The following is a 25,104-nucleotide window of genomic DNA, read 5'->3' as shown; positions in this document are numbered from 1 at the left end:
CTTAAGTCCTGTACTAAAAGGACGTAAGCACCTTCTAAAAGTTAAGGATATGCTTGACTGCTGTGTTGAATCGAGGTCTTGCTGCGGAGCATTACCTGGAGAAAAGCATGTCCTGCTCCTTTCCGGTAGACCTACACAGCCCTCGGCAGCAAGCCTCCCAGCCCTGGTTGGCAGGTTCAGGCCAGTGATGCTCACATAAGCGCTCTTAAAATAGCTGTGTAGAGACAAAGCTTTAAAGTTGTGGCTCAGGCCTTTCTGTACCTTTAATAAAAGCTTAAACAGATGTGAATGGTGTGTTTGCCATGATACTAAGCAGGCTGAGGTCTCTGCATCCCAGCCCCCTAATCTTGTGTGAAACTGTTTAACACTGGACAGTGACTGGGTTATATCAACACTTTTGGCCCATATAGTCCATCCAAATTAACAGCACAAGGCCCCTCTTCAAACTAACCACCACCAGCAGCTCAAGCCCTGACTCAGAATTTCTGAGGTCACTGACCACCTCTCCTGGGAGCCCTTACCACGCAATACTTTCTGACTCAGAAACACGGAGAACGTGAATGAAAGAAGGAAAACCTCATTGAGGGTAAGAGAACACAGCATCAACATGGGAAAACACAGCTAAGTAAAACACTCCCTCCATCCCCCAGTGACTTTGGCAGCAGTCTGCTAACCCCACCTGCGGGTGTGAAAGTCCAATAGGGAAACAGCCTTTGTTAGATCCCTTCCCCATTCGCAAAACCCCACTCCAGGGGTAGCACAGTTTCAGAGTTTCAAGGGGCGCTTGAGCAGGCTGGTCTCCAGCCCCTGGAAAATGCTGCTTAGTTCTGTCCTAAGGCCCCACTACCTAATGTAGCTCTAGTGACTTCAGCTTTATTTATTGGCTGGCTCTGAGCGGCCTCCCCAGAGTTTTCCCAACTGTGCTGAGGTCCTCTGCAGTTTCAGAAAGAGGTATTGCACCCACTGGAAAGCTACCAGTGTGGCTTGTCTTACCATAAAGAACACTCAACAACACGCGCTCCCCAGGAAAGGAAAACCGATAGAACTCAGAATCCCCGAACAAAGTCCTGCATGCAAAACAAGAACCGCTTTCACCTGTATCTTCTTTTAAGCCAGTTCCATTTCCCAATCAATTCTGAGTTTGGGGGATCCCAGAGTGTCACTGGAGGAATTCTGGGCAGAAAGCTTATGCAAATGAAGATCTCTCTGTAGTTACACTTCCCCCTGTTCATCGATAAATGTGGGAAGAGGTTTCCTCCCCCTCTGGAGCTTCTGTCCAGCTGGAGTTCTGGGTAAAAAGCTTATACAGCTACAACGGCTCTCTGGCTGTTCTGGCTCCTGTCCTATTCGCCAACAGATGGGAGCAGAATCCTCCTTACCCTCTCCAGCTTCTGGCCGCAGGGCTTACGGCAGGGGCAGTCAATAGGCAGACTGCGGGCCAAATCCGGACCTCCAGACGCTTTTGAATGGACCCCGAAATCTTTTTATTTACTTATTATCATTTTTTAAAATTATTTTCTCTAGAGTCTGGACTTTGATTATATCTTGACCAAGAAATTTGGACCTTGACAAAAAATAATTGACTGCCCCGGGCTTACATAGACTTCCAATTACCCTGGGTTATTGATTTCCTACTCATTCTCTGCATTCCTTGTGCACTCAACATTCCCATGAGCTTCAGGGGTGTCTAGCGTTATGAAACTGGCTCCTTAGCTTCCCGTGCGTTGCACCTTTACATTTCTAAACATGCTGCCTGTTTGCAGAAACGCAGCTATTTTGTTCTAAGAGCCGCGGCAGCTTGTTACAGCTGAGAGACCTACAAGCAGTGCTCTCTGCTGGGGCCTTTACTTGTTGGGCTTTCTTCCTGCTTTTTTTCCTTCCTCTAAAACAAAAGCCATTTTAAGCCGAGAGCCAGATCCTCTGCTACTGTAAATCACTATAGTTACATGGAAGGTAATGGACTTATCCCAGTTTCCACTAACTGAGGATCTGGCCCCAGAAACCTATGGCTGCTCTTGGAGCACAGAACTCTGATTCTCCTTTACACAAAGGCCGCCTTGCATCACTGTGTCAGCATGAAGAGGCTTTAAAGTGAGCTTGAGTTTACACACACTACAAGACCCCTTTCCTCTGCCAGAACAAGCATTACTGCCAAGCCCCAATGTTCCAAAAGCACAAATCTGCTCCCCTAAAATCATGAGATTGGCTTTAAAAAAAAAAGATAGGACCTTTTTCTTTGCCTTCCTGGTTCAGTGCCTTTAGGTCACACTCAGGCCACGTTTTCAAGTGTCCCTCAGCAACCACAAGGGATAGAAATTGACTTTTTAAAACGAAAACTAAAATTCAGTGTGGCCTAGTGGCTGGAGCACAGGACTGGGATTCAAGAGGCGGGGGTGCTAGGCGTGGAGCTTAGACTGCTTTGACTGGGTGACTGTGGGCAACTCACTTCCCCTCCCTGTGCCCCAGCTGTAAAATGGGGACAATGATACTGATGTCTTTTATAAAGAGCTTTGAGATCTGCTATGAAAAGCACCGGGTGTTAACCCTAGTCTCACAAAACACCATGGCTCCAGCAGCTGGGGCTTTAAGAAAAAATGCTAAAAATGGTGGGGATTTGTGATAAAAGTCTCAGGTGTTGGCGACATCGTGTGACTGAAAACCATGCCCAAAAGCTTCAGTGGGAACTTTTGGGTGTTAAAGGAATACAGGACCAGTCTTGAGTGAGTACCCGACCAGGCCTCCTCTGCAGTCATTAGCTCAGATAAGAGGGTTATTTGCTTTGAATGGGGAATAAATAGCAGGTGCAAATGGATCTTGAACAAAAATTCTACTTTCATATAAAGCAGCACAGGATGAGGGAACAGAGCTCCTACCTGCATATAGCTGTGCAGTTGCTTCTAAAAGCCACTGGTTTCAGAAGTCTCCCAGGTCCTTTGTCTGTTTCTAATTTGACTTGACAGAAAAGAAATTGGGGAGGCTTTGAATCAAGAGACAATTCACATTGCTGCTGCAGAAGCCATCATGGCAAGTTCTCACTTAGTTTAAAGTTAATGGCAAAACTCCCATTGACTCGAAAGGGAACCAGAGGAGGGGTTGAGAAATAACTATCAAATCAACTCCTTTGTTTATGCATCAGGCAAAAATAATACAAGCTGCTCGCTGGCATCCTTGCTCAATCCCTGGAGAGCAGAGAGACTCTTCTGCAGCTACAAGTTCCCTTTGACAAAGCGTGTCTTGATTATTAATGTACTTCTGCAAAATCAATTGGCTGAACAATCACTGTGGGCAGGAAGTTAGAGAGAGGCCTAACCTGGGAGGCTCAGATCCAGCCCCTCCTAACATTTGGTGGGGGGAGCGAGGGAGAGGTGGATCCAGTGTTCTGATTCAGGCCCATAAACAATAGGCCGGATCCTGTGAGGTGCTAAGTACCCTGGACTCCTACTCCTGTTCACAGGAGTTGCAGGTGCTTGGCAGTTTGTAGGAGATGTGCAGCACCCACGGGAAACTATGTTACCAGTTTGGAAGTGCTTTCACTACTCAGCAAGGGGTGAAAAGCATCCCAGTGCCGCACAAGGCTTATGCACTACTTTGCACCTATTGTGAGGGATAAAGTGGGACCTTGCATCTTGAATTTCACCCTGCATGCATAGCGAAATCTATTACACACAGAAACCAAAGGCTCGTATCTCCACGGCTCTGCACCTGCTGGTATAAGCGACTACACAAAATACAGGGGAATGGTCATTTTGGCCCCAAGCATTTGCCGGATCAAAGCATAGGGCTGGCAAATCCTTCACCCTGGGTCTGGCAGGGGCCAGTTCCCTATCGATTAGTGGATCAAAGCCAGGTTCCTGGAGGGAAGCCAAGTGATACAATTCTGTGTGTTCAAGAGCATCTTGTGCCCACGGGTTTTCAGGAGTGTTATTAAATCCTGCCTCTGACATCACACCTGACATTTCAGAATCAGGGCCCCACTGTTCAGAAAGGTAATTGTGGGGCAGGCTGGGAGCAAAGTTGCAAGCTGGAAAGTGCTGTGGAGGTTTAGGTGGCGTTTTGGGACAGGATTAGGAAAGGCTCACAGAAAACGTAGGTGGAATTTCATTTTCAGGGAGGGAGAAAGCCAGAACATTATTGCAAGACAAATAGTGCAGGACTGAACCTTAAACCCTTCTATTCTCATACTGCATCTTGAAATGTAAAGTTTACTTTAGGTAAAACCCTCTTCCCCGAGGCAGATGCTAGATCCTGGGATATGGAGCTTTCCACCTCTAGCTCCAATCTGGCCCCATATCCAGGGGAAAGGATGGCTCAGGGGGATCCAGGAATTGGACCCAATGTGGTTTCTTGTCCCTCTCTTGAAAGCATCACATACTAGCACCTGTCATTATTATATTAAGCTATGACCTACAGGCCCCAGCTGAGATGAAAACTCCATTATCGAGGCGCTGTACATAGCCATAACAGGAGATGGTCCCTGCCCAGACATCTTACACGGCAGACAAAGATGGGGAACTTCAGAAAGCACAGAGAAGACTGTGTGACTTGTCCAAGGTCACACAGAGTTTGTGGCAGAGCCAGGAACTGAACCTAGATGCCCAAGACCCAGTCGGTTGCCTTAGCCACCTCATCCCAGCCAGGATACCGGATTGGATAGACCAACGACCTGATCTGGGTTGGCAACTCCTGTTTTCCCATGAGAAGTTCGACCCCCGGTGGGTTTAACGCATTATTTGCCAGCTGTGCTGATTAATGTGTTATCCGTACACTTTTGTACGGGAGCGAGACATGGACCTTATCCTCTCATCAGGAAAAAGGCTCAACAGCTTTCGTATGCATTGTCTTTGTCGAGTCTTTGGGATCTCCACAGAGACACCAACATTGAGGTGCTCAAGCCAGCCAGCATACCAAGCATGCAAACAGTCCTTAAACTGAGATGCCTCCGCTGGCTTGGGCACATGCGCCGAATGAACTAGGGGCGCATCCCCAAGGACATCGTCTACGGCCAGCTGGCAGCTGGAAAAAGACCTCAAAGACGCCCCAAATTGTGTTTCAGCCACGTGTGCAAGCAAGACCTCAAAGAAATGGACGTGGCCATGGATAACTGGGGAGATCCCGCTCAGGACTGCAGCCTTTGGAAAAAGAGCTCATTAAAGGTCTCCAAAGCTACAGGAGGAAGCAGCCCAGCCTAGCAAAGGAGAGAAGAGCTTGCAGAAGGCAGTGCTCAAAGGGTCAAAACACCACCTTTAAATGTGACAAATGCAACAGAGATTGTCTCCCTCGAGTGGGTCCCTTCAGCCACAGCTGAGCACATTTTTTACCTCTCAGAGGCAGATACCGATCGTCTCTTGAAACTGCAGGATGCCTACTACTAAACCTTTTTAAAAAAATTAAAACACAAGAAATCAGTGTCTGTCAAGGGAAAAGACAAGGAGATCCAGGAAATATATTTAAGCATTTTAAAGGCTGGGATTTTTATTAATGAATATCAGCAAATAAAACACAAGTTAAATTAAAGGGCCAGCTCAATTGAAGTTGAATTGGGGTTTACACCAGCTGCGGATCTGGCCCAGGCACGTGTATTTTATTATTCAGGTGTTCTTAATTACTCCCTTTCATAATATGAGAACAATGTGAAGCCACTGAAACTGAAGTGCACATTTAACACTGAGAAAAGGAATTGCTGATTTTACACAAGTTTGAATAACTAGTGGAACCCACTGCGGCATTGTATCATCACCGCCAAGAACTTAGTAGGATTCAGAAAGGAAGAGACCTTTGTATGGATAACAAGAACATGCCCAGTTACATTAGGCAGAATAAAATGTTACAAGGAATATAAAGCTTTATGCTTCAAGATATGACAGCCACTAATTGACGAGGATTAGGAGGAACGTACCTATATGAACAGTTTGACAGTGGCCAAGGTGGAATGCGCAGAGACAGGATATAGGATACTGGATTAAGCACAGATCACTGCTTGGTTAGTAGCTTCTTGATGATCACAATTTCACTTCGGTATATTCCACTGGATTGGGATCTACAGGGCTTGAGCAAGTCCAGAAATCCACTTTCCTTTTTTTGGGATCCACATTGACATAGTCTGCTCCCATCTTCATGTTCTCATAGTCTCCTGAAGCGCTTGCGCTGCAACCCGGGGCTTGGAAGACGAGGGTTGTGTAATCAATCCCTTTTTCTGAGAGAGGACACTAGTGTATGGGAAATAAAAACCGAGAATTCAGTCTATTCTTCGCCCTGGGCATTATGAGTTCTGGTTCAAGGATAGTGGGATGGCACACTTTGGGGTCATAAGACTTCAGACAATCTCTAAGATCACTACACAAATCCCACTTGTGTGTACATTTCTCTATGGTCCGACACACTTGCCTACTACAGAGAACACCTGTCATGCAGATCTTAGTGATTTCAGATCTGAGTAGCCCTAAAATTCAGGTAATGGGCATGTTTTTATTGACACCCTCTCCACCCCAGCACCTCAGTCCTCCACTGCTTGTTTCTGTTATGTTTCCACCCTTTAACCAGGAAGTGCTCTGCAGATCACTGATGGCCCAAGCACAGTCATTTGAGCCAATGTCCCAAGTGTAAACCTGGGCAGGACATCAATCAGTAGGACCGGGAAAAAAAAAAAGCACGTGGTGTCATCAAATCTGGCCATCTGTACTCTCTGCAATATTCCCACCCCCATGTTATCTGTCTTCTCTTTCAATACCCATGTCCTTTCCCTTGACAGTCTGTGGAATGGTGTAGAAGCTGCGAGTTAGGCTGAAGTCCTGTGGGACAGGGTCTGTCTCTTACTATAGGCCAAATTTCCAAGAGAGTTCAGCTCCTGTTTATGCATGAGACACATGGGGAGATTTTCAGGGGAGTTCATCATGCTGGATGCCGCTCAGCTCTTGGGAAATCTAGTCTCAAGTGTATGGACGGCAGCAACTAGTAAAATGGGGCCTAGACCTGGTTCAGGGTCTACAACATGAACATACTAAATAATATTAATTGATGATAATAATAATAATGAGGTTGGTGCAATTCCATTACCTGCCTGGAGGAAGGGCTGCTGTCTGAGCTCTCGGAGCTGTCCGAGGAAGATTTTCTGCCACCTTAAAAAAAGGGTGTAAACATTTGTACCTCTAATAGCGATCAGACAGAGAATGGGCAGGGAGAAGAGATGAACAGGAAGGGGGTTTAGCAGTAGATAGACAAAGGGTCTCTCTCTCGGTTGGTGTTTGACTATGCACATAGCATCATCTCTCAAACAATAACTCCCAATTCCATGTCCTTGTCTCTTGTGGGTTCAAGTCGAAATGATTAACCTGAGTCCAAAATGGGGCCCAATTCTGCTATCTTAATTTCTTGGCAAATCTCCCATTACCTTCAGTGGGGGGCAGGGATGGGCCCTTTAATTGTTAGGGCGTGATTCTCATTTACACTAATGCCTCTTTACACCACTATGGCATTGTAAAGGGGTCTTAAAATAGGCATATGGCCCCTTTATAGATTCTCAGGCCAGAAGGCACTGCCCGTATGACATAGGCCGCTGAACTTCTTCAAAATAATTCCTAAAGCATCTATTTTAGAAAAACATCCAATCTTGATTTAAAAACTGTCACTGACGGTGAAGCTACCACAACGCTCGGTAAGTTGTTCCAACGTTTAATTATTCTCACCATCAAACTTTCACACCTTATTTCCAGTTTCAGTTTGGCTAGCTTCAATTTCCAGCTACCGGATCATGTTCTAGCTTTCCCTACTAGACTGAAGAGCCCGTTATTTAATATTTGTTCCCCAAGGAGAGACTTCCAGACTGCAGGCAAATTACACCTTCACCTTCTCTTTGCGACGCTAAAGAGATTGTGCTCTTTGAGCCAGTCACTATAAGGCATGTTTTCTAATCCTCTGTTCATTCTCACGGCTCTTCTCTGAGCACGGTCCAGTTTATCAACATCCCTCTTAAATTGTGGGCACCAGAACAGGACACAGTATCCCAACCGTGGTCACAGCAGGGCCAAATAAAGAGACTCCTACTCGAAATTTCCCTGTTTAGGCCTCCCAGGATCACATTAGCTCTTTTGGCCACAGCATGACAGTGGGAATTCATGTTCCACTGACCATCCACCATAACCCCCGAATCATTTTCATGGTCAATGCTTTCCAGGACAGAGTTCCCCATTCTTATACTGCCAGAGGTGGTGTAAACGGGCCTTCGGGTTTGTCTATTCCATGTGTGGATGTCTTGCTCCTGTTTAGATTAACCAGATTGATTAGGGAAGTCCCTGAGTAACTCTATGCATAGACAAACCCGTAACAGAAATGAGAACCAGGCCCTTAATATATTCCAGTTCTGCAGTGTTATGGCTGATTTTTAATTGGCAATTTGAAATTTTGATTTTCATGCTGATTTTTTTATGCTCCTTCCCAATGTGTGCAGTGAAACGCCATCCCACACCCCCGCCCCTCCCCGACCCTGCAGCGTGACAAGAGGTATTACTGTACAACAACAATATTGATCAGGGAATGATCACATTCTCTAGTATGAAAATATAAACTATGAAGAGTGCTGGCGTCACAGGCCCTTATCCACTTGCCTTGGGGACTGAATGGAGAAGAATTCAAATGGAACGGGGAGAGAGGAGGTGATTTGAATTGCAAATGGACATAGCTCACTTGTACAGGTCCTTCATTCCCCTTCCTAAAGCTGGGCTGTGTTTGCTGCTGCCCAGTTCTACTGTTAACACATGAAGAAAGGCTCATCCCTGGCAAAAAATCAGTTTTTGTTGCTCATTAAGGACAAATGGATTGTGTAAAGAATAAAATTAATTGTTTTTTCCCCTTCTCAACACCAAAGTATGAATGCAGGGTCCACATCTTATGCCATCATTTGCAAGGAGAGTGCAAAATATGCATGCAACACACTACCACACCAGAGGGGTAACATTTTACTTTCCCTTAGCACGGGTGGAAGTGTCACGATAAGAGAGAAGCAGCAGTGAATCTGACCTCATGTTTCCAATGAACCTGTCTGCGGGGACAAGAACCTGAGGCCACATTTTTAACTGCTTTCAACTGGTGTTGTGCCACTGAACTCTATGAAGCTATGCCAATTTCACCCGCTGAGCACCTGATGCAAAGCACAGATCTGAAGATTTGCAGGCTGTACTCATTGAGCCAAGACCTGATTATTTGGCCCCAAAGATACAATCTTACCCCGGACGCTTGGCTTTTGCAGAACCTCCATTTCTTCCAGATGTGTGTTGGGTTGTTCTGGTTTTGTATTAGTGCTGCTGCTCACCTGCTTACTACAGGTATGATTGTCTGAAATGGAAAGTCAGATTTACTCATTACTCCTGCTACTGTAGAGAAAACATGACAAGGATTATCACTTCAGGGCATGAGCTGATCACTAGGCATGTACACACCAGCTATTTCGGTCCTCTTTCTGCCTTCAGATCTGCCACTACCCCTCAATCCACTCCCACAGCACCTCTGTTATTCTGCTCCTGGGACTGTCACACACAGATCGACCAGTGCACTATAACCCAGTCCTAGAACATCTCCTGTCATTTCTGTGATGTCATCTCCTGAGCAGAAGTAATCATTTATATTATACAACATCATAGCTTCGGAGTGGGATATTTTATTTCTGAGGTGAATGAAATGGTGAGAAAGCGAGAAATTATTGAAACTATCAAATTGTGATCGAAGTCATATTTGGGCTCAGATACCTTGTGGGGAAAGGCTCACTGTGCATCCAGCCTCCGTCTATACAAATACAGGATCGGATTAGGCAACAGGGCTGATCAGGACATGTACTATATGCTTACAGTTCTTGGCAAGGGCTTTTGTATGAAAACGTTTCTCACTGGAAAATGCGGTTTAATCAAAATCAACGTTTCACACAAGAAAATGTTGATGTAGATGAAAATTTCCCACTTTCCAATAGGGAGAATTGAAACAAAAAAACCTTTCAAATCAACTTTTTGAAATGAAGAGGCATTTTTGTGTTTTAAAATGTCTATTCAAAAGGAAAAAAATGTTTTGAAGCAAACACAATAAAATGTTGACATGTTGAATTGTTTCATTTTGATCAAAAGTGTCAGAATTTTCCATTTCAACATTTCTGATTCAAAAATGTTTGGAATTTCCCATTTCACACTTTCTGCAAAAGTATTTCTGACTTTTCATTCTGATTGGGAAGAGAAAATAATTTCGAAGTGTTGAAATTTCCAGTGAAAGGTCAATTTTTCAAACAGCTGTAATTATGGACCAGTACATACTATTTCGAATATTAATGTTCTATTAGACAGCTGACGCTATGAGCCAAATTCTGCTTGTCTTACTCATGTAAGTTGTCCTGTTGACCTAAGAGCGTCTACTCATGTGAGTAAGGCTAGCAGGATTTCAGCCTACTTACATATGTATGTGATGAAAACCCAGGGTACCTCTACAGCTGGGGGGTGTAATTCCCAGCTCGGATAGATATCCACTCACTAGCTATTCTTGCTCAGGCACCTAAAACTAGCAGAGTGGCTGCCCAACTACATGCCCAGGTGATCAGGCGGGATTGTACATGGGTGCCTAGCCTGATGCAGTGCTGCCGCCATCACGCTGCTATTTTTAGGCGCTAGCTCAAGCGGAACTAGAGCCAGACGTCTCTCTGAGCTGGAAATCACACCTCCCTCGCTACAGGGTAGACATATTCACAGTGCTCTATTGTAATCTTGCTGTGCTGCACATAGGCAGGCTAGACTGCAGAAAAACCATGTAAACGCTGATTCTTTAACTCCCGCCACTATTCGCTTTTTAACCCCAAAATAGATTACTTGTGTAGGCCCCGCTGGCTTGCATTGTACCCATATCGGGCCGAGACTTCAGCTAGTGTAAATCAGAACAGCTCCATTGACTTCCGTGCGTGACTTCAATGGCACTACGATTTACACCTTCCACGGAGCTGATCCATCTGTTTCACAAAGCGCATCGGAACTCGTTTAAAAAGGACTCTTATTCATTCTCTTCCCAGAGCCCTTGGGCAATTCATGAACCAGGACTAGCTATCTGCAACTGAGCAGTCTGTTCTCCTTAATAAGCCAAGATCTTGAGCCAAATTCATTCCATTCACTTAAGTGGATACACACCGGAGATGAATAGGGACACATTATAAATGAAACCAATCAGAGAGTAAATTACCTATTTTCCTGCTGAGCTTGATGTAAAACACTACTAGGAGAAGAACATACAAGGCAGAAGTCACAGGTGAGACGAGAATGGTTATCCACCAATAAGGACATTGGCTAAGGGAGAGAAAATAATCAGGTTATGTTAGATCTTTCAAGTGCTGATGGGCTGACATGGTTTCAGACTAGGATGTTGTTTTAAAGGTGATTTCCCAAAGACTTTGGCCAACATTTTCAAGAGTGACCAGTGGTTTGAGGTTGCCAAGTGTTTGGGTGTCCAACTTGAGAAAAACTAACTCAATCTGATTTTGGGTGCTCTGCACAGTCTGAAAAATCAGGTCCCTTTAAGGAATTTCAAGTAGGAAGGCATCCAAACACGATGGTGATGAGTGTGGTATAAGAATCTACATAGAATAGAATAGAAGTTGGGCTCCTAAAAAATGGAGATGCCCTAAATCACTAGTCACTTTTGAAAATCTTGGCCTAACTGACTGACTATCAGACCTGGTTGTCCAGCAGGAATATATAGTTGCCCAAAATGAGATTTTAAAAAAAATAAGCAGAGAGGAGTCCAAACCCATTAGAACTGGACATCCTTGGATTTTGGTCCATGCAAAATCTGGAGCCCATCTAGTCCCTACAGATCTGGCTACAGGGAGAAGATCAACCACCCAACTCCATGGGAAATTGACATCAACTCCCTTTTATAACAAGTAGCTCCCTATAACATGCCACACTGTCCACTGCTCTCTGTACTGCGGTTGGGAGCGCTAAAGGGAAGAGAAGTTTTATGCAGCGCCTACCTGCAATCAGTCATCCTACCAGCAAAGTGTCTCCACAGGCACTACAAATCCTGGACAAATTGCAGATGGTTTCTAAGGAGAGAGGAAGAGAGACAGGGCAAGGATATCTGGGGACCTAATAGCAAGAATGATAGGCTGCAGTGTCTTCAGGGCCAGATTAACACACAAAGGAACATGGGTGGGTCCCCCAGGCGCCAATAAAACAAAGAATAATAATACTTGGCACTTCTACACTGCATTCTAGCGGGGAAACTCAGGCACAGGGAGGCTGATTGAGCTTGCCCAGAGTGACACAAGGGCTCAGTAGTTGAGCCAGGAATGGAACCCAGCACAGATCACTCCCAGTCCCATGCTCTCACCACAAGACAAAGATCCTTCCTGTGCATCTCAGGCTGTCTATTGCACACTCTTCCTGGCTTTCATTCCCCTGGAGATGCCCTGAGCCACAGAGATGTCAATCAAAATCATGCAATACCGCATGGGCTTCCCTACCTCCTGCCCCCCAAAATCAGCTCCCAACAAGGGGGCCAATTAATGCTAGCTGTGGGACTGGGGCAAATATTGGTTCTGCTAAGGCGTTCTTACCATGCACTGAACCTTATACGGACTTGAGTGGATGATGCTTCACAGCCAGCTTCGATAAAGAACTGATGGAGAAAAAATGCAATCGTCTAAGCAGAATGATGCAACAAAGAAAAGAAGCTGATACTGCATTACCATAAACCGAATGGCAAGGGGATAGAAAGAGAGCAATGGAACGGACTGTGTGCTGGAAATGAGGGAAGAAGTAGGGTTAGGAAGAGACATTATAGTCATTAGGCCAGACCTCGGCGCAGCTCCATTGACTTTAATGCCGATTTCCACCAACCAAGGATCTTGCCCAGGAGGTTTCTACAGGGGCTTCAACACAGAGGAGTCAGCCTGGCAGGACTTTTCCAAAGCTGCAAAAATTAATTTGTAGGAAAATAAACAAATAAAGGGCCTTTATCTTACTTCTAATTCATGGCATATCTTTTATGAAGAGTTGTTCTTGGACCTATCTGACAAATTCTCCATTTGGGTGACCAACTCACTGAACATCATCAGGTTGCTCTGGGATCACCGAGGGGACAATACAACTCCCTTTGGCTTCTAGAGGAGGTTTTCCATTGACTTCAGTGGGACTTGGCTCAAGACCTGGGAGGGTAATCTAGTTGTAGGCCGGATAGGAATGCAGATATGTATCCCGCCTGTTTGGTGTTGTAGCGGCCCCTCCTGTTGTTGATCCATGCAGTTATTTCCCATATGCTTTGCCTTACCGGAATTTAATTTATATGTGCCACTACCACAAAAATGTTTTAGAGGGGAAAGCAAAATTCTACTTTATCATACAGGCTGGCAGTGACAGGTGCTTAATAAAACCTTCTCACAGATAATACAGAACTGTAAATAATAATTTTATTTCCCTGTCCTTTAGTGTCTACCTCCACTAGACAGCAGCTATCTCACACTCTCTACCCAGCATATCTGGCTCTGGAGCAGGATGAGGTTTTGATAAGGGATTCGCTACATAGCATATAACAAGAGGTTCATAAATGAACGAGAAAACTGCTTCTTATCCCAGTTTCACATTATTTGGCTAGGTGGCACATATTCCATGCAAAGCTCACGTCTGCTCTGTGGACTGAAAATTGTGGTCCCGCTGAATGACAGATTCTTCTTACTTAAACGGTACTTCTGATTGCAAAGAACATCAGTGTCATTCCCAAGCGTATGTTTCTCTATGGGTCCTAAAAGGTGCAGAGCAGCCGCAATTTCTATTGACTTCAGTAGGGATAAAATTATAACTGCAGGGGTTCAGCATCTCTCAATGCTTGGGCCAAATGGTGCAGGTTGGGCCCAAAGTTATTCAGTAACAGTAAAGAATAATAATACAGAGCTCTTACCCCGTGCTTTGCATCCATTAATCTCAAAGCACAGCAAATGCAGCCTCACTCATGTAGATTGTTAGCTGCAAACCCAGAGCTCCATTCAGCACCCTCTACTCACATGAGTAGCCCTTAGTCCCACAAGCAGCCCCACTGACTTTGGTGGGTCAATTGTGTGATTAAGGCCCATCATTAGCCATTGCAAATGAGGCAGTGAAGACCCAGTTGCTAATTTTCAGCTGCGTGAAGCGATGACAAACCAAGCAAGCTTTTCTCCGGATGATGCACGAGAGAATTTGCAGAATGTTGTGCAATTTTTGGTTATTTTTAAAAATGGCTCATTTGGCTTTGCAGTGGTTGGGGAGCCCATAGAATGCACGTGCATTGATCGATGCCGTGCGGCTCTGGGGCATTCTGGGGTACATCTGCAGCAGCAAGCCTCCCGGCTTGGGTCAACAGCTTCGCACGACGGGGGTTCACGCTAGAGTTCTCAAAATAGCTACGTAGACAGCACTTTGATGGCGCGGCTCAGGCTGGAGCTTGGGCTCTGAAGCCCACCCCACCCCAGGCTCCAGAGCCTGAGCCACAACTTTAAAGCACGGTTTATATAGTTATTTTTAGCATGCTAATGTGAGCCCCACTAGCTTGTCTGTCCACCCAGGCTCAGAGGCACCCGATCAGGAAAGCACGGAAGCATGCACTTAGCTGGAGCCATTTGCTCAAGTTCCGTTGCCTCCAATAGCACTCTCTGAAGAGAGATGTTTTTCCGAATTGGGGCCTCTGAGCTCATGTGGAGTTGATGGTTTTCCATGAGTTTTAGCAAAACACGACACCCTCCAAAGCTCTGTGATCCTGGGTATGAGCTCCCAGAACATGCGGGAAATCTCTAGGCTGTCTTGGCCACATCTGCCAACCATTCCCAGAACTGAAATATAGGGAAATTTTGTGAGGTCTTTCCAGTGTATATGTTACAAAGACCAGTTCTACAAGGTTTGCTTCGATGGAGTTCTATTGGATTTTAACCCACAATTGGATACCCTAATCATTGCACTCTCTGTACACCTCACTGGCTACGTTTTACTTAATAACTAAAATAGTCATTTGCATGAGAGAAGCAGAGACATGACCCCACATGTGTGTTTATATCTACTGTGCTCTTCTCAATGGTCCCTGATTCCTGACCGGAACCCACTGCAATCCAATAATTCATCATCATTAATAATAGTAATAGTCTAAAATTCATTCTTGATCATTTTATCCCGTTTATTTTTTGAAAAAATGCCCCCAAAAAGCATTTGATAAATACAATATAAAAGAGATGAAGTCATTAATAAAAGCCGCAGGCTATGAGTACCTAGAATTAGGCGCCTGAGCCCGTCTTTAGGCACCTAAATATAGGAAGTTGGATTTTCGACATGCTGAGCACCGGCAGCTCCCGGTGGCATTTGTGGGCACTCAACACCTCTGAAAATTCAGACTTCTTTTATTTAAGTCCTACGCATGGATTTAAGGGCCTAAGCTAATTAGGTACCCAAATCCCATTGGAAATTAATGGGAATCGAGTACCCAATTCCCTTATATTCCTTTGAACACCCCGGCCATAAAACATGTGCTTAACTTGAAGCTAATGCTCAACTCCCATTCAAGTTAGTGGGACTTAGGCATACGGTTAAAGCTAAACATATGCCTGGCTGACCTGGGGCCCTTTGCGTGAAACTTTTGGCCATAACATCCAACAGAATTCAACTTTATAACTAAGGTTTAGAAGCCAGACTTAATTTGCAATGTGTGCTTTCAATTGTGTAAGGACATGTTCAGTTTTAGATACATGCTATACAATGATTGAATAAACAAAATGAAATAAATGCTTATGTATAATTACTAATAACAAATGTCTATATACATAGATATCTGTATCCAGGGTTTAAATACCAGGATGAGAGGAACCTTACAAATGCAATAGACAGACAGCGGCACAATCTGCAGTGTGGATTAGAAAGTGATTTTCTATTTTGATCCCAGAAGAGAGTTCTGAGAGTTGCTCAACAAAACATTTCTCAAGAATCCCATTCAACTTCCCTCTGAATCCGCCTTCCATATAATTTTACTTACCCGAAAAGTTAGGCCACTACAAGACTAGAAGTCCATTTCTTGCTGGATTTTTTTCACCTCCCCTATTGAACTGATACATCCTCCGAAGTATCCTTCTTAGCTGGCTGTCATTCTTAAATAGTTCATTTCCTACTGCGGTGTAGGAGATGATGCTGAAGCAGATAGCAATCTGAAAAATGAGTTGATGCAAAAGGAAATTGCAGAGAAAGACCCAAATCCAAAATTCAGTAGCAGGCGTCTTCTATGTTTACATGGTTAAAGTTAGATAGAAGAGATTACTTTAAAAATGTATTTAAATATATATTTTAAAGATAAAACCTAATGAGATACTGACTGCAGCTGCACTTGCTTTGCTTATTATGTTACTTCTGTCCCCACCACCCTCCTCCCAGCATATTAACACTGCAGATCTTCTGAAGCCTTTTTTCCTGTCCATTGTTCCGACTCAAGGAAGATGCCCCATTGAAATCAAGGATTTGCAAGGAACTTGTACTACTAATGTCCATTGAATGTAGGAATCAAGGGATATGTGCCTGACCCAAAGCCTGCTGAAATCACTGGAAAGACTCTACTGACGTCAGTAATCTTTGGATCAGGCCTCAATTCAGGAAAGTGCTTAAGCATATGCCTAGAGTTAAGCATGCATTTAAGTGTTTTGCTGAACTGGAAGGGACTTCTATGCACACGTAGAGCCAAAACTTGCCCTTATTACCAGCCACTTTGCTTTCAAGGCCAGACACAACGTTCCAGCAGCTTGAATCCAACGGAGCACTGCAAGTGAAACTGCTTGTGTTTTACATGGGGCATTCAGGCCTCGAGCACGTTCGTTTTCCTTTAGCTCTGCTGAGCCAGTAGGATGTCCCAGGTTCATCACCCCTGCACATTCCGTTCCAGTCTGAGAGGGCTAGACACCATGTAAGTCCCACCTGAGTTTTGTCTAGATGGGGATTTCAAGGCATGCTGTTAAGAACGTATGAGCTAACTAACAGGTGCTAACCAATGCATTCTAAACGCCCAGTGCAGAAAACGCAGCGTGTGTAGACTTTAATGGGGATCATGATAAACGTGGATAATGATTCTCACCTCTCTTTGTAAAGCGCAGGAGCTAGGGTCAGTGGTAGTGAATTTGCTTTGTTGAAAGGCTGCATAGGATCAACCAAACCCCACTGTGCACTTAATCTGTAGCATTTATAGACACTGAATTCAAACCACAATTAGGGGCTGAGTGGTGCAGACGATTGGCCATGGAGTACAGGACCTTCCATTGGCAGGTCAGATGCCATAATGAAAAGCATTTATTATTACTACTAATAGTAGTAGTCCCAAAAGGCCTCAACTGAGAAAAGGGCCTCATTGTCCTAGGTGCTGTACATACACATACTAGGGAACAGTCCCTGTGCTGAAGAACTTACAGTCTAACTAGAGAAGACAGACAAAAGATAGAAGAAAGGAAGGATTATTCTGCCCATTTTGCAGATGGGGAACTGAGCCCAAAAGTGAGATTAAATGCTTTGCCCAACATCACATACTGAGTCTGTAGCAGAGCCATGGATGGACCCCAAATCTCCGTGTGGTGTTTTAACCACAAGGCCATCCTATCTCTATCGCACATCCCTCCTCTCTGATGAGCATGGTGTAGGAACTAGTCAGAGGTCTAGACTGAGAAGATAAGAGGTTCAAATCCAGCCCAGGCTGGTAGCAGAACTGGTAGGAAAACAAATTTTCCACCCTACAAGAAGGTCAAATATTCCAGCATTCGTTTTCATCCTGAAGCAGGCTGAAGAAAAAAAATCCAAATATCAAACACTTCCACAAAATGAAAAATTCAAAACAATGTATTTCAGAAATATTTTTTTTTTTTGTTGACTTGCACGGTTGATTCAAAACAAAATCATTTTGAGTCAACATTTGGACTTGAACCATCCATTCAAAATAAACATGTTCATTTAGACTTTTCTGCACAGAAAATTAAAAAAATGGAATCAGCCACTGATATTTCCCACAGAAAACTTGGATGAAAGCCACATTTTCCTATGGAAAAATTCAGTTGAAAATTTTCAACCAGCTCTAAGTAGTAGGGGCCAAAAGCTAGTTCCTGACTGTTTAGTGTCTCACATGAAATGAGTTTTGTAGGTCTCAGCCAGGTCGTATCCACTGCAGTAAATGGCAGACCAGCTGGCCAAAAAGGCCAAGGATTGATGAGCCCTGAACTCCCCAGGTTCGAATCGAAGGGCAGTTTTCCTGTTGCCTTTTGCCAAACCTGTCTTGTAGATAATGAGGCGGCAGTGTCCAAGGCTGTCAGCGTTAAATCCACTTACATAAATTGCACTGGTTTGTGCTTTAGTCCCTCCATTGGTCCTGTGAAGCAATTCCCTTCCCCTTGGGGTGTGGGAGGGCAATTTGTGCAGCTGAAGATCAGACCACTGATTAAAAAAAATACTGTAACTGTGTAACGGCAGCAGGAAGTGGCTGCTGATCAGACATCTCCACGGGGGCTGCTAGCTTTATACATGTTCCCTGGTTGAATAAACAGCCCTTGTGAGACCCTGCACCCTCCCGCCCCTCCTTGTGTTGCTGCCGTCTTCTCAAGCTAGCAGAGAAGAGCTTGAGACAGTTTCTCCTGGGCTGGGTGGAGTTGTAGCTGTACAGTTAAATGCAATGGACTGATGGCTCTTCAAGCCTATGGTGCGTGTCCATCTTTCTTGCTCTGGGAAATAACTGGCCTTTTTATGGGCTGAAATCTGCCAGCTGTGCTCATACACAGAGATGTTCAGCTAGTGTAAATCAGCCTGTTGTTTATCATCATCATCCAGTAGCTCCCAGAGGCCTCAAGCAAGATTGGGGCCCTATTATCTGCCACAGCCTCAGAGAACTCACAGCGTGCATAAACAAAACAGACGAAAGGTGTGTGGGGAAACAGGCAGAGAGAGGGGAAGTGATTCACCCATGGTCACGCAGCAGGGGCAGTAGCAGAGCTGGGAATAGGACCCATGTCTGAGCCATTTAAAGCCTCCTAGGAGAGCCAGACACAGAACTCCAAACTCAGGTGTCCTGAGTCACCTTCCATTGTGCTAACCACTGGGCCACGCTGCCTTTCCGACGCGGCAGAATTACTTTGACTCTAACTGAAGATCTAGTCCAGAACGTTAAGTAATTTACTCCATGAGTGGTCCTACCGGCAGGGCTGCTCGTGTGAATAAGTGCCACTGGTACTTAAAGGTTGCAGAATCGGCTGCGTTGTGGTCATGGACGCCTTTGTGAGTAGCATGCCAGCATTCAGGCACCCATCACTCCCAAATCTCAGCCACTTATCCATCACAGAACCTAACAGCACAGCCCTTCTTTCAAACTGCCACCAGGCCAGCCCAGCAGTGACCACCACAGGGGCTGTTGAAGGACCACTGGGAGGAGAGTTAGAGGCCTCCGTCCAGCGGAGTGAATACATTAAATATTCACCGCCACAGCTGGCACTAATTGGCCTCTTTATTGGCAGTCTCAGCGGGGAGGCCAAAGACTGCTGGGCCCTGGAGAAGCTGTCTGCAATGCTGGACTGAGGCATCTGGGCGGGGCAATATGGGGAAGGCTGCTCATGCTTCACCTCTTCTGTGGATAGGGAGAGGATTTTGCTCTCCAGGGCTGCTGTTAATTGAGCACCTCGTCCCAGCAAAGTCACCAAAAGGACGAGATCCCCAATCAACGGAGCTTCCTTGAAGTCAGCAAAATCACATCAATTCACATCAGCTAAGGGTCTGGCCCACCAGGTTTTCAAACCGCAAAGTGTCCACAACAACAGAAAATTGTACCAGATGCTGCGGCACATTAGCGTGCATACAAGGTGCCACAAATATGCTTTTTTCCCAAGAGGCTCTGTCACAGCGTTTTAAAATAGATTGAATGGATGAAAGGAAAAAATAACTGTCCAAACACAGACATGCCTATTTCTTCTAATGTTCAGTACAAGAAACACAAGGGAACTTACAGCCCTTGCAGGTGTGGCTGTGATTCCCTCCAGGCTATCCCTTACAGCTGGCGTCTTTTGACACACGCCATGGCAAAGCTTGGATTTCTAAGGCTCTGTATATAGAGGGTCAGAGCTCCAGGTGGTGTAAATCAGCACAACTCTAGTGCTTCACAGAGGGGGTGAAGTGTCTTGCCCACAGTGAGCCAGTGACAGAGACGGGAGTAGAGCCTAGATCTCCTAACTCCACTCCTGTGGTTTTACCTGCTGTCGGTGTTGGATGTCACACCCATAGACTCAGGAGCATCTCTCTGACAGGAAAAGCGGTAAAGACAAGACCCACACACCATGGTGTTCACAAGCACCAGAGAAACCATTGCATTCAGCTAAGATCATTCTGTAGGGCAACAACCCAAGAGAAACCGTAGCAGGGCTGACTGAGCCTATCTGATCGAACAGGCAGGAAGCGAGCCAGGCGGGGAGTGATAAACTGCACAATTTGGTATGTCAGGGAAGCAGACACAGACATTTAAGTAGGAGGAGACCGATTCAATCACCTCTGGTCCATTGCAGCCTTTTTCTGGAGCATGGTCAGAGCTGATGTGTTTGTCGGTATCAGCTGATTTTCCAAGAAGACAGATGTGTCAGTGGTGGGGTTTAGCATCCATTAAATACTGTTTGAACCGCTGGATTTGGTGTTGGAGATGGCAGACTGACAGCTCTGGAGGACTGAGTCCTTCCTTTAGCTCCTAGTCGGGGACCGTGAGAGCAGCAGCAGGGCAAAGCTTTCCATGCACGCTGCCTCCTACCAGCATGGGGGTAAGACTTGTGTGCTCACTGATGTCCGCCTCGGGGAGCAAACCTCCAGCCTTGTTCTCAGTGGCACGACATTCCAGAGAAAGCCTTTGTGGGCACGTCTGTATTACAGGCATAGGCGTCAACGCAGGCTCGCCACCACGTAATTGCCCAGGGACAAGGGGGAGCGAGGGATTTCTTTTACTGGACCAACTGCTATCGGTGAGAGAGACAAGCTAGCAAGATTCAAACTAGCTTGGGCAAGCTGCAATTGTACCTCGTGATTGTCAGATAGATGTACCCTGTGCATAATGCCCTCAGGGACAGAGCTGACCTCTGGTGATAGAGTGTTTAAGGCCCCTTTACACTGGCAGAGCAGTGTGAAGGATCCTTAGTGCAACAAGAATCGGGCCCAAGGGGCAGGGCTCCAGAGAATCAGGCCCCACGGCTTGCAAGTTTCTCCTAAAATGCTTAGTTCTGACGGACAGAAGCAGCAATGAAGACACGATAGTGATGAGACCAGTATGAGAACCTAAACAGATGAGCTCTGTGTCCTGTAATAGACTGGAGTGAAGGATGGCTGAACAATCTGACCACTGGAGAGCAGTCATATGACATTTAAGAGCATGACACTGCCCCTACACCCATAAAACTCAGTGTTATTCTCTGGCTGTCCCAGCATCGTGACAGACGATATTCTATTTCCCCTGCTTTGTCGAATGGCTGCTCAGCTCTGGTGCTTCTCGCTGATATCCCCCTGAGAGCCTAGGAGGATGAGACACTGTATTCCTTCTTATCTGCACTGCAGCTTCTCCCAGGCGTTGTGCTCTGGGTCCTCGGGACATTGCAGTGTGACTGATCTTCTCACTCCTCTACTCGGCTCCTCAGCTCGTGCCAGCCCACAGGAACCTGCTGGCTTTTAAATAACAATATTCATAATCATCCTTAGCGTTTCTGTAGCACTCCATCCCAGGCTCTCAGAGCACTCTAAAGCATTAGCAAGTCTCACAGTCCCCTGTGAGGTAGGGTGGTGTTATTACACCCATTTTACAGATGGAGAAACGGAGGCACAGAGAGGTGAAGGGCCATATCCTGAGAGCTGAGTTCCTTCAGCTCCCATAGCTGCTCAGCACCTTGTGAGGGACATGCAGCATTTGGCAAGATCAGGCCCTGAGTCACTTGGAAAGTGTATGGAGAGAGGAAAGAATCAGATCTCCTAACTTCTGGTCTTATCCGTTAGCTTCTCTTCTCTTCCCATCTAGTCAAGCTAAATCGTGCCCATCATGGTAGTATCTGAACCATCCTTCGCCTTTTAAATGAAACTGTAGCTGCTCATACACTAACTTTGCACTAATTACAGTTAATTAGGGCATCATGAATCTTTAATCCTTCTATTTAATTAATGAATATAAAAAACGACTGAATTTCTGCCACCATGCTGTTCAGTCCTGGTTCAAAAAGTCAGGTACTTCTCTGCAAACAATAATGTTCGTTAATATCCTTAAATACTCAGAAAGTTACTTAATCACAGCAAAGCTTTGCTGGCCTGGCATTAGTGTGGGATCTGCTCCCCAGGCTTTTTAGAACCCTGTTCAGTCTGGTGTGATGAGAACCTCGATTGCAAGGACTCTCTTTTTAACAAATGTTTGCACAGACCTAGCACAGCACATGGCATGCTGACTCTTGAATGAGACCCTACGACATTACCATTTTAGGCCAAGGAGATAAACTATGTTGATCCTCAAGACTTAGAGGCCTTCCCCTGTTCCATATAAAAATTGGAAGTGATTGGACACAAGTCCTGAAAAACAAGTATGTTCTGAGTCAACACTATCCATTCCAGCTAATCATTTCAGCATGCAGATTTCCAGATAAAGGATGGAGTTGTGATTCCCTAGGCACAGCAAGAGGAGTTAGAATCTTAAATGAGAATTGCCTTTGAATTTTGCCATACTGGGTTTTTTCTCCATTTCCTTTTCTCTGACCCGAATTCCCCTTTATTTCAGCAGCTGGATTCAGCTCTGCCAGAACGTTTATCACTTGAGGAACACTGATCAGTGATTTGAATGGGTTCTGTGGTCAAGTAGCTTGGTAATTTACATGAAATATTCTTTCTTCCAAAATGATCACAAGCTCCCCATTACAGACATGTGCTGTAATTATCTAAAACAAGCAGTTTGGGACCACATTGTATTCTCAATTATACTAGTGTAAATCTAGAGTAACTCCACTGAAGTCAGCAGAATTACTCCAGATTTGTGCAGGAGTAACTAACATCCGAATCTGGCCCTTTGCGTCTAGAGTTTGCTTGGAGTGGCCTTAACTTCAGAATGGAACGCTCCTACCATTCCAATTAATTGTTTGTTAAACTAAGTTGTCCAGTGAACAAACTTACACATATTTTAAAAAAGAAAGAATGCATACAACAATTATAGAGCGCTATGGTTGCCTTTCTCAGACATTTGCACATAACACACACTGGACCAGATTTTTGTAAGAGCTCTGCACCCATTTAGGTACCTAAATAAGAGCCAGATTTTCAGAACAGCTCAGCATGTTGGGTGCTGAGGTCTTTTGGAAATCCGGCTCCCTTTGGGGGTGCTAAGCACTTCAAAACCTGGCCCCAAGCCCTTTTGAAAATCTGCCTAATACATTCAAACTCACAAGCTCGATACCTTTCTTGTTGCTATTAGATGTTTGCTGGCAATACATGGATCTCATTTTATCATGGTATATTTGTTGGATGAATTGTAGCAATTTGTTTGATGCCCTTTGAAACTCTGTGCTACTTAGAGAGTGATTCTGCTCTGGAATGTGAAGGTAAAAGGTGTCACATTTTCTGCATGAAATGTGCTCACTTTGTAAGTGAAAAAAAAGATGTGCCGGCTTAACTGCCAGCCCCTGCAGACTTTCAGGTTGTGACAGTCAAACCTTCCATTTCACACATCACCACCAGAAATCAACATTCTGCCGCCCAAATTCAACCATCCGGGACGCATACATGACCCAGTTCACTGTTCTTGCACACGTGTAACTGATTGGAACTCAGGCTACGTCTTCCCTGGGGAGCCTCGCCACTAGTGCAGCAGAGCTAAGTGCAAATCTCTGGGGCAAGCAGAATAAGACACCGCAAGCCATAATTTGTACTTCTGCAAACAGGATATACTGCTTCAGTGCCAATTGTAGCTTAGAGCCGCTTTGCCTGTGTACACCCTTGGCTGTAACCAGGACAAATCCCTGATGCAGACAATCCGTTAGTGAACAGAGCTGATGATGGTGAGCAAGATGGAACTGAAGCCACAGCTCATTGTCCTGGAGCTGCGTTGGTTCAGCAGAGCTAACAAGAGTAAAAGGGTGCAACCAAAGCCCATTCGATGGAAAAACTCCCACTGGTTTCAGGATTTAAAGCAGCAAAAACTTAGGGCCAGATCCCCCACTGGTATTAACTAGCCTACTTTCATTTGAGCCAATTAACACCAGCAGAGGATTTGGCTCCTTTTTTTGCATTGAAGTCAGCCTGGGAGACTGAATACACTCAGGGGAAGCAAAAGGCTGAGGTACCTTTTATTGCACAGTCACATTTCCAAATGAAGCTACACTTTAAATGTATGAAAACTGATTTGTCCTGGGAAAAAATTGCCTATGCGGTCAATTTAATCTTAAGTACTGTGCTAAATTTGAACAGTATATGACTTATTAATTGAGATCTTTCAAGACAAGAGTCATTTGGACACCAATGCTAAATTTTGGAATTTTTAATGATTTTATATATAAAAATAAGTGAATAATTAATCAAAAAAATTACTTGGAAAATTCAAGTAGCCTCTGAAGAGCAATTGACCTCAACTGGGTGGGTAAATAACAGTATATAAATTGTTTAACAGAAGGAGTTTTAGTCCTGCTGTAAGTGGAAATCGGAACAAAACAGAACTACAACTGGTGCCTCCATAAGTGAAAATTTAGCTACAGAACGGTCCCTATTTTAATGAAGAACACGGTTTTTTGAAAAGACCCTGCAGCCATAAGGTCTCCAGTCTTCCTCATGCTTCATAATTTGTTAGAGGTTTAGCAAATGAAAATTGTATTTGAAAAGTAAAGAAAAAAGCCTCTTCAGCAAATTCCAGCCAGACACAACTTGAATCAGTCAGGATGTGAAAGCTCTGAGACAGGATTAATAGTGGCAATGCGGACAGTTCTTTAACTATAGGATACACACTCAGAAAGAGAGCACCGGTAAAAGAGTTTACTGAAAATGAGTAAAGTAAAATTCACAGAACTGATGTGGATTACACGTGTATTTCATATGTATAATACATCTTGATAAGGATGCAAAAGGCATTTGT

The 25,104-nt window shown here is 44.8% G+C and overlaps 1 protein-coding gene across 1 annotated transcript; it reads right to left on the bottom strand.

The window, feature by feature from the left end:
• Window positions 1-5,473: 5,473 nt before the first annotated feature.
• Window positions 5,474-12,061, bottom strand: RHEX (regulator of hemoglobinization and erythroid cell expansion). The gene is made up of 5 exons (XM_067531690.1): window positions 11,990-12,061; window positions 11,200-11,303; window positions 9,220-9,327; window positions 7,054-7,115; window positions 5,474-6,206 (listed from the first exon to the last, which is right to left on the bottom strand). The coding sequence occupies exons 1-5, from the start codon at window positions 12,001-12,003 to the stop codon at window positions 6,000-6,002; spliced, it is 495 nt and encodes a 164-aa protein (XP_067387791.1). The 5' UTR covers window positions 12,004-12,061; the 3' UTR covers window positions 5,474-5,999.
• Window positions 12,062-25,104: the final 13,043 nt, after the last annotated feature.

This window comes from Emydura macquarii, unplaced genomic scaffold (genome assembly GCF_026122565.2).
Source record: "Emydura macquarii macquarii isolate MOO-44397 ecotype Brisbane River unplaced genomic scaffold, CSIRO-AGI_Emac_v2 contig_3220, whole genome shotgun sequence".
NCBI classification, from domain to species: domain Eukaryota; kingdom Metazoa; phylum Chordata; order Testudines; family Chelidae; genus Emydura; species Emydura macquarii.
The sequence above is the reverse complement of the archived record's forward strand: the minus strand, read 5'-3'. Positions and strand labels throughout refer to the sequence as shown.

Bases quoted from the DNA above. Each gene is read 5' to 3' on its own strand.
- RHEX (XM_067531690.1), bottom strand. The intron at 7,116-9,219 runs GTAAGATTGTAT...CCTTTTTTTAAG, and splicing joins GCAAAAGCCAAGCGTCCGGG to GTGGCAGAAAATCTTCCTCG. The intron at 6,207-7,053 runs GTAATGGAATTG...CCCATACACTAG, and splicing joins GCAGCCCTTCCTCCAGGCAG to TGTCCTCTCTCAGAAAAAGG.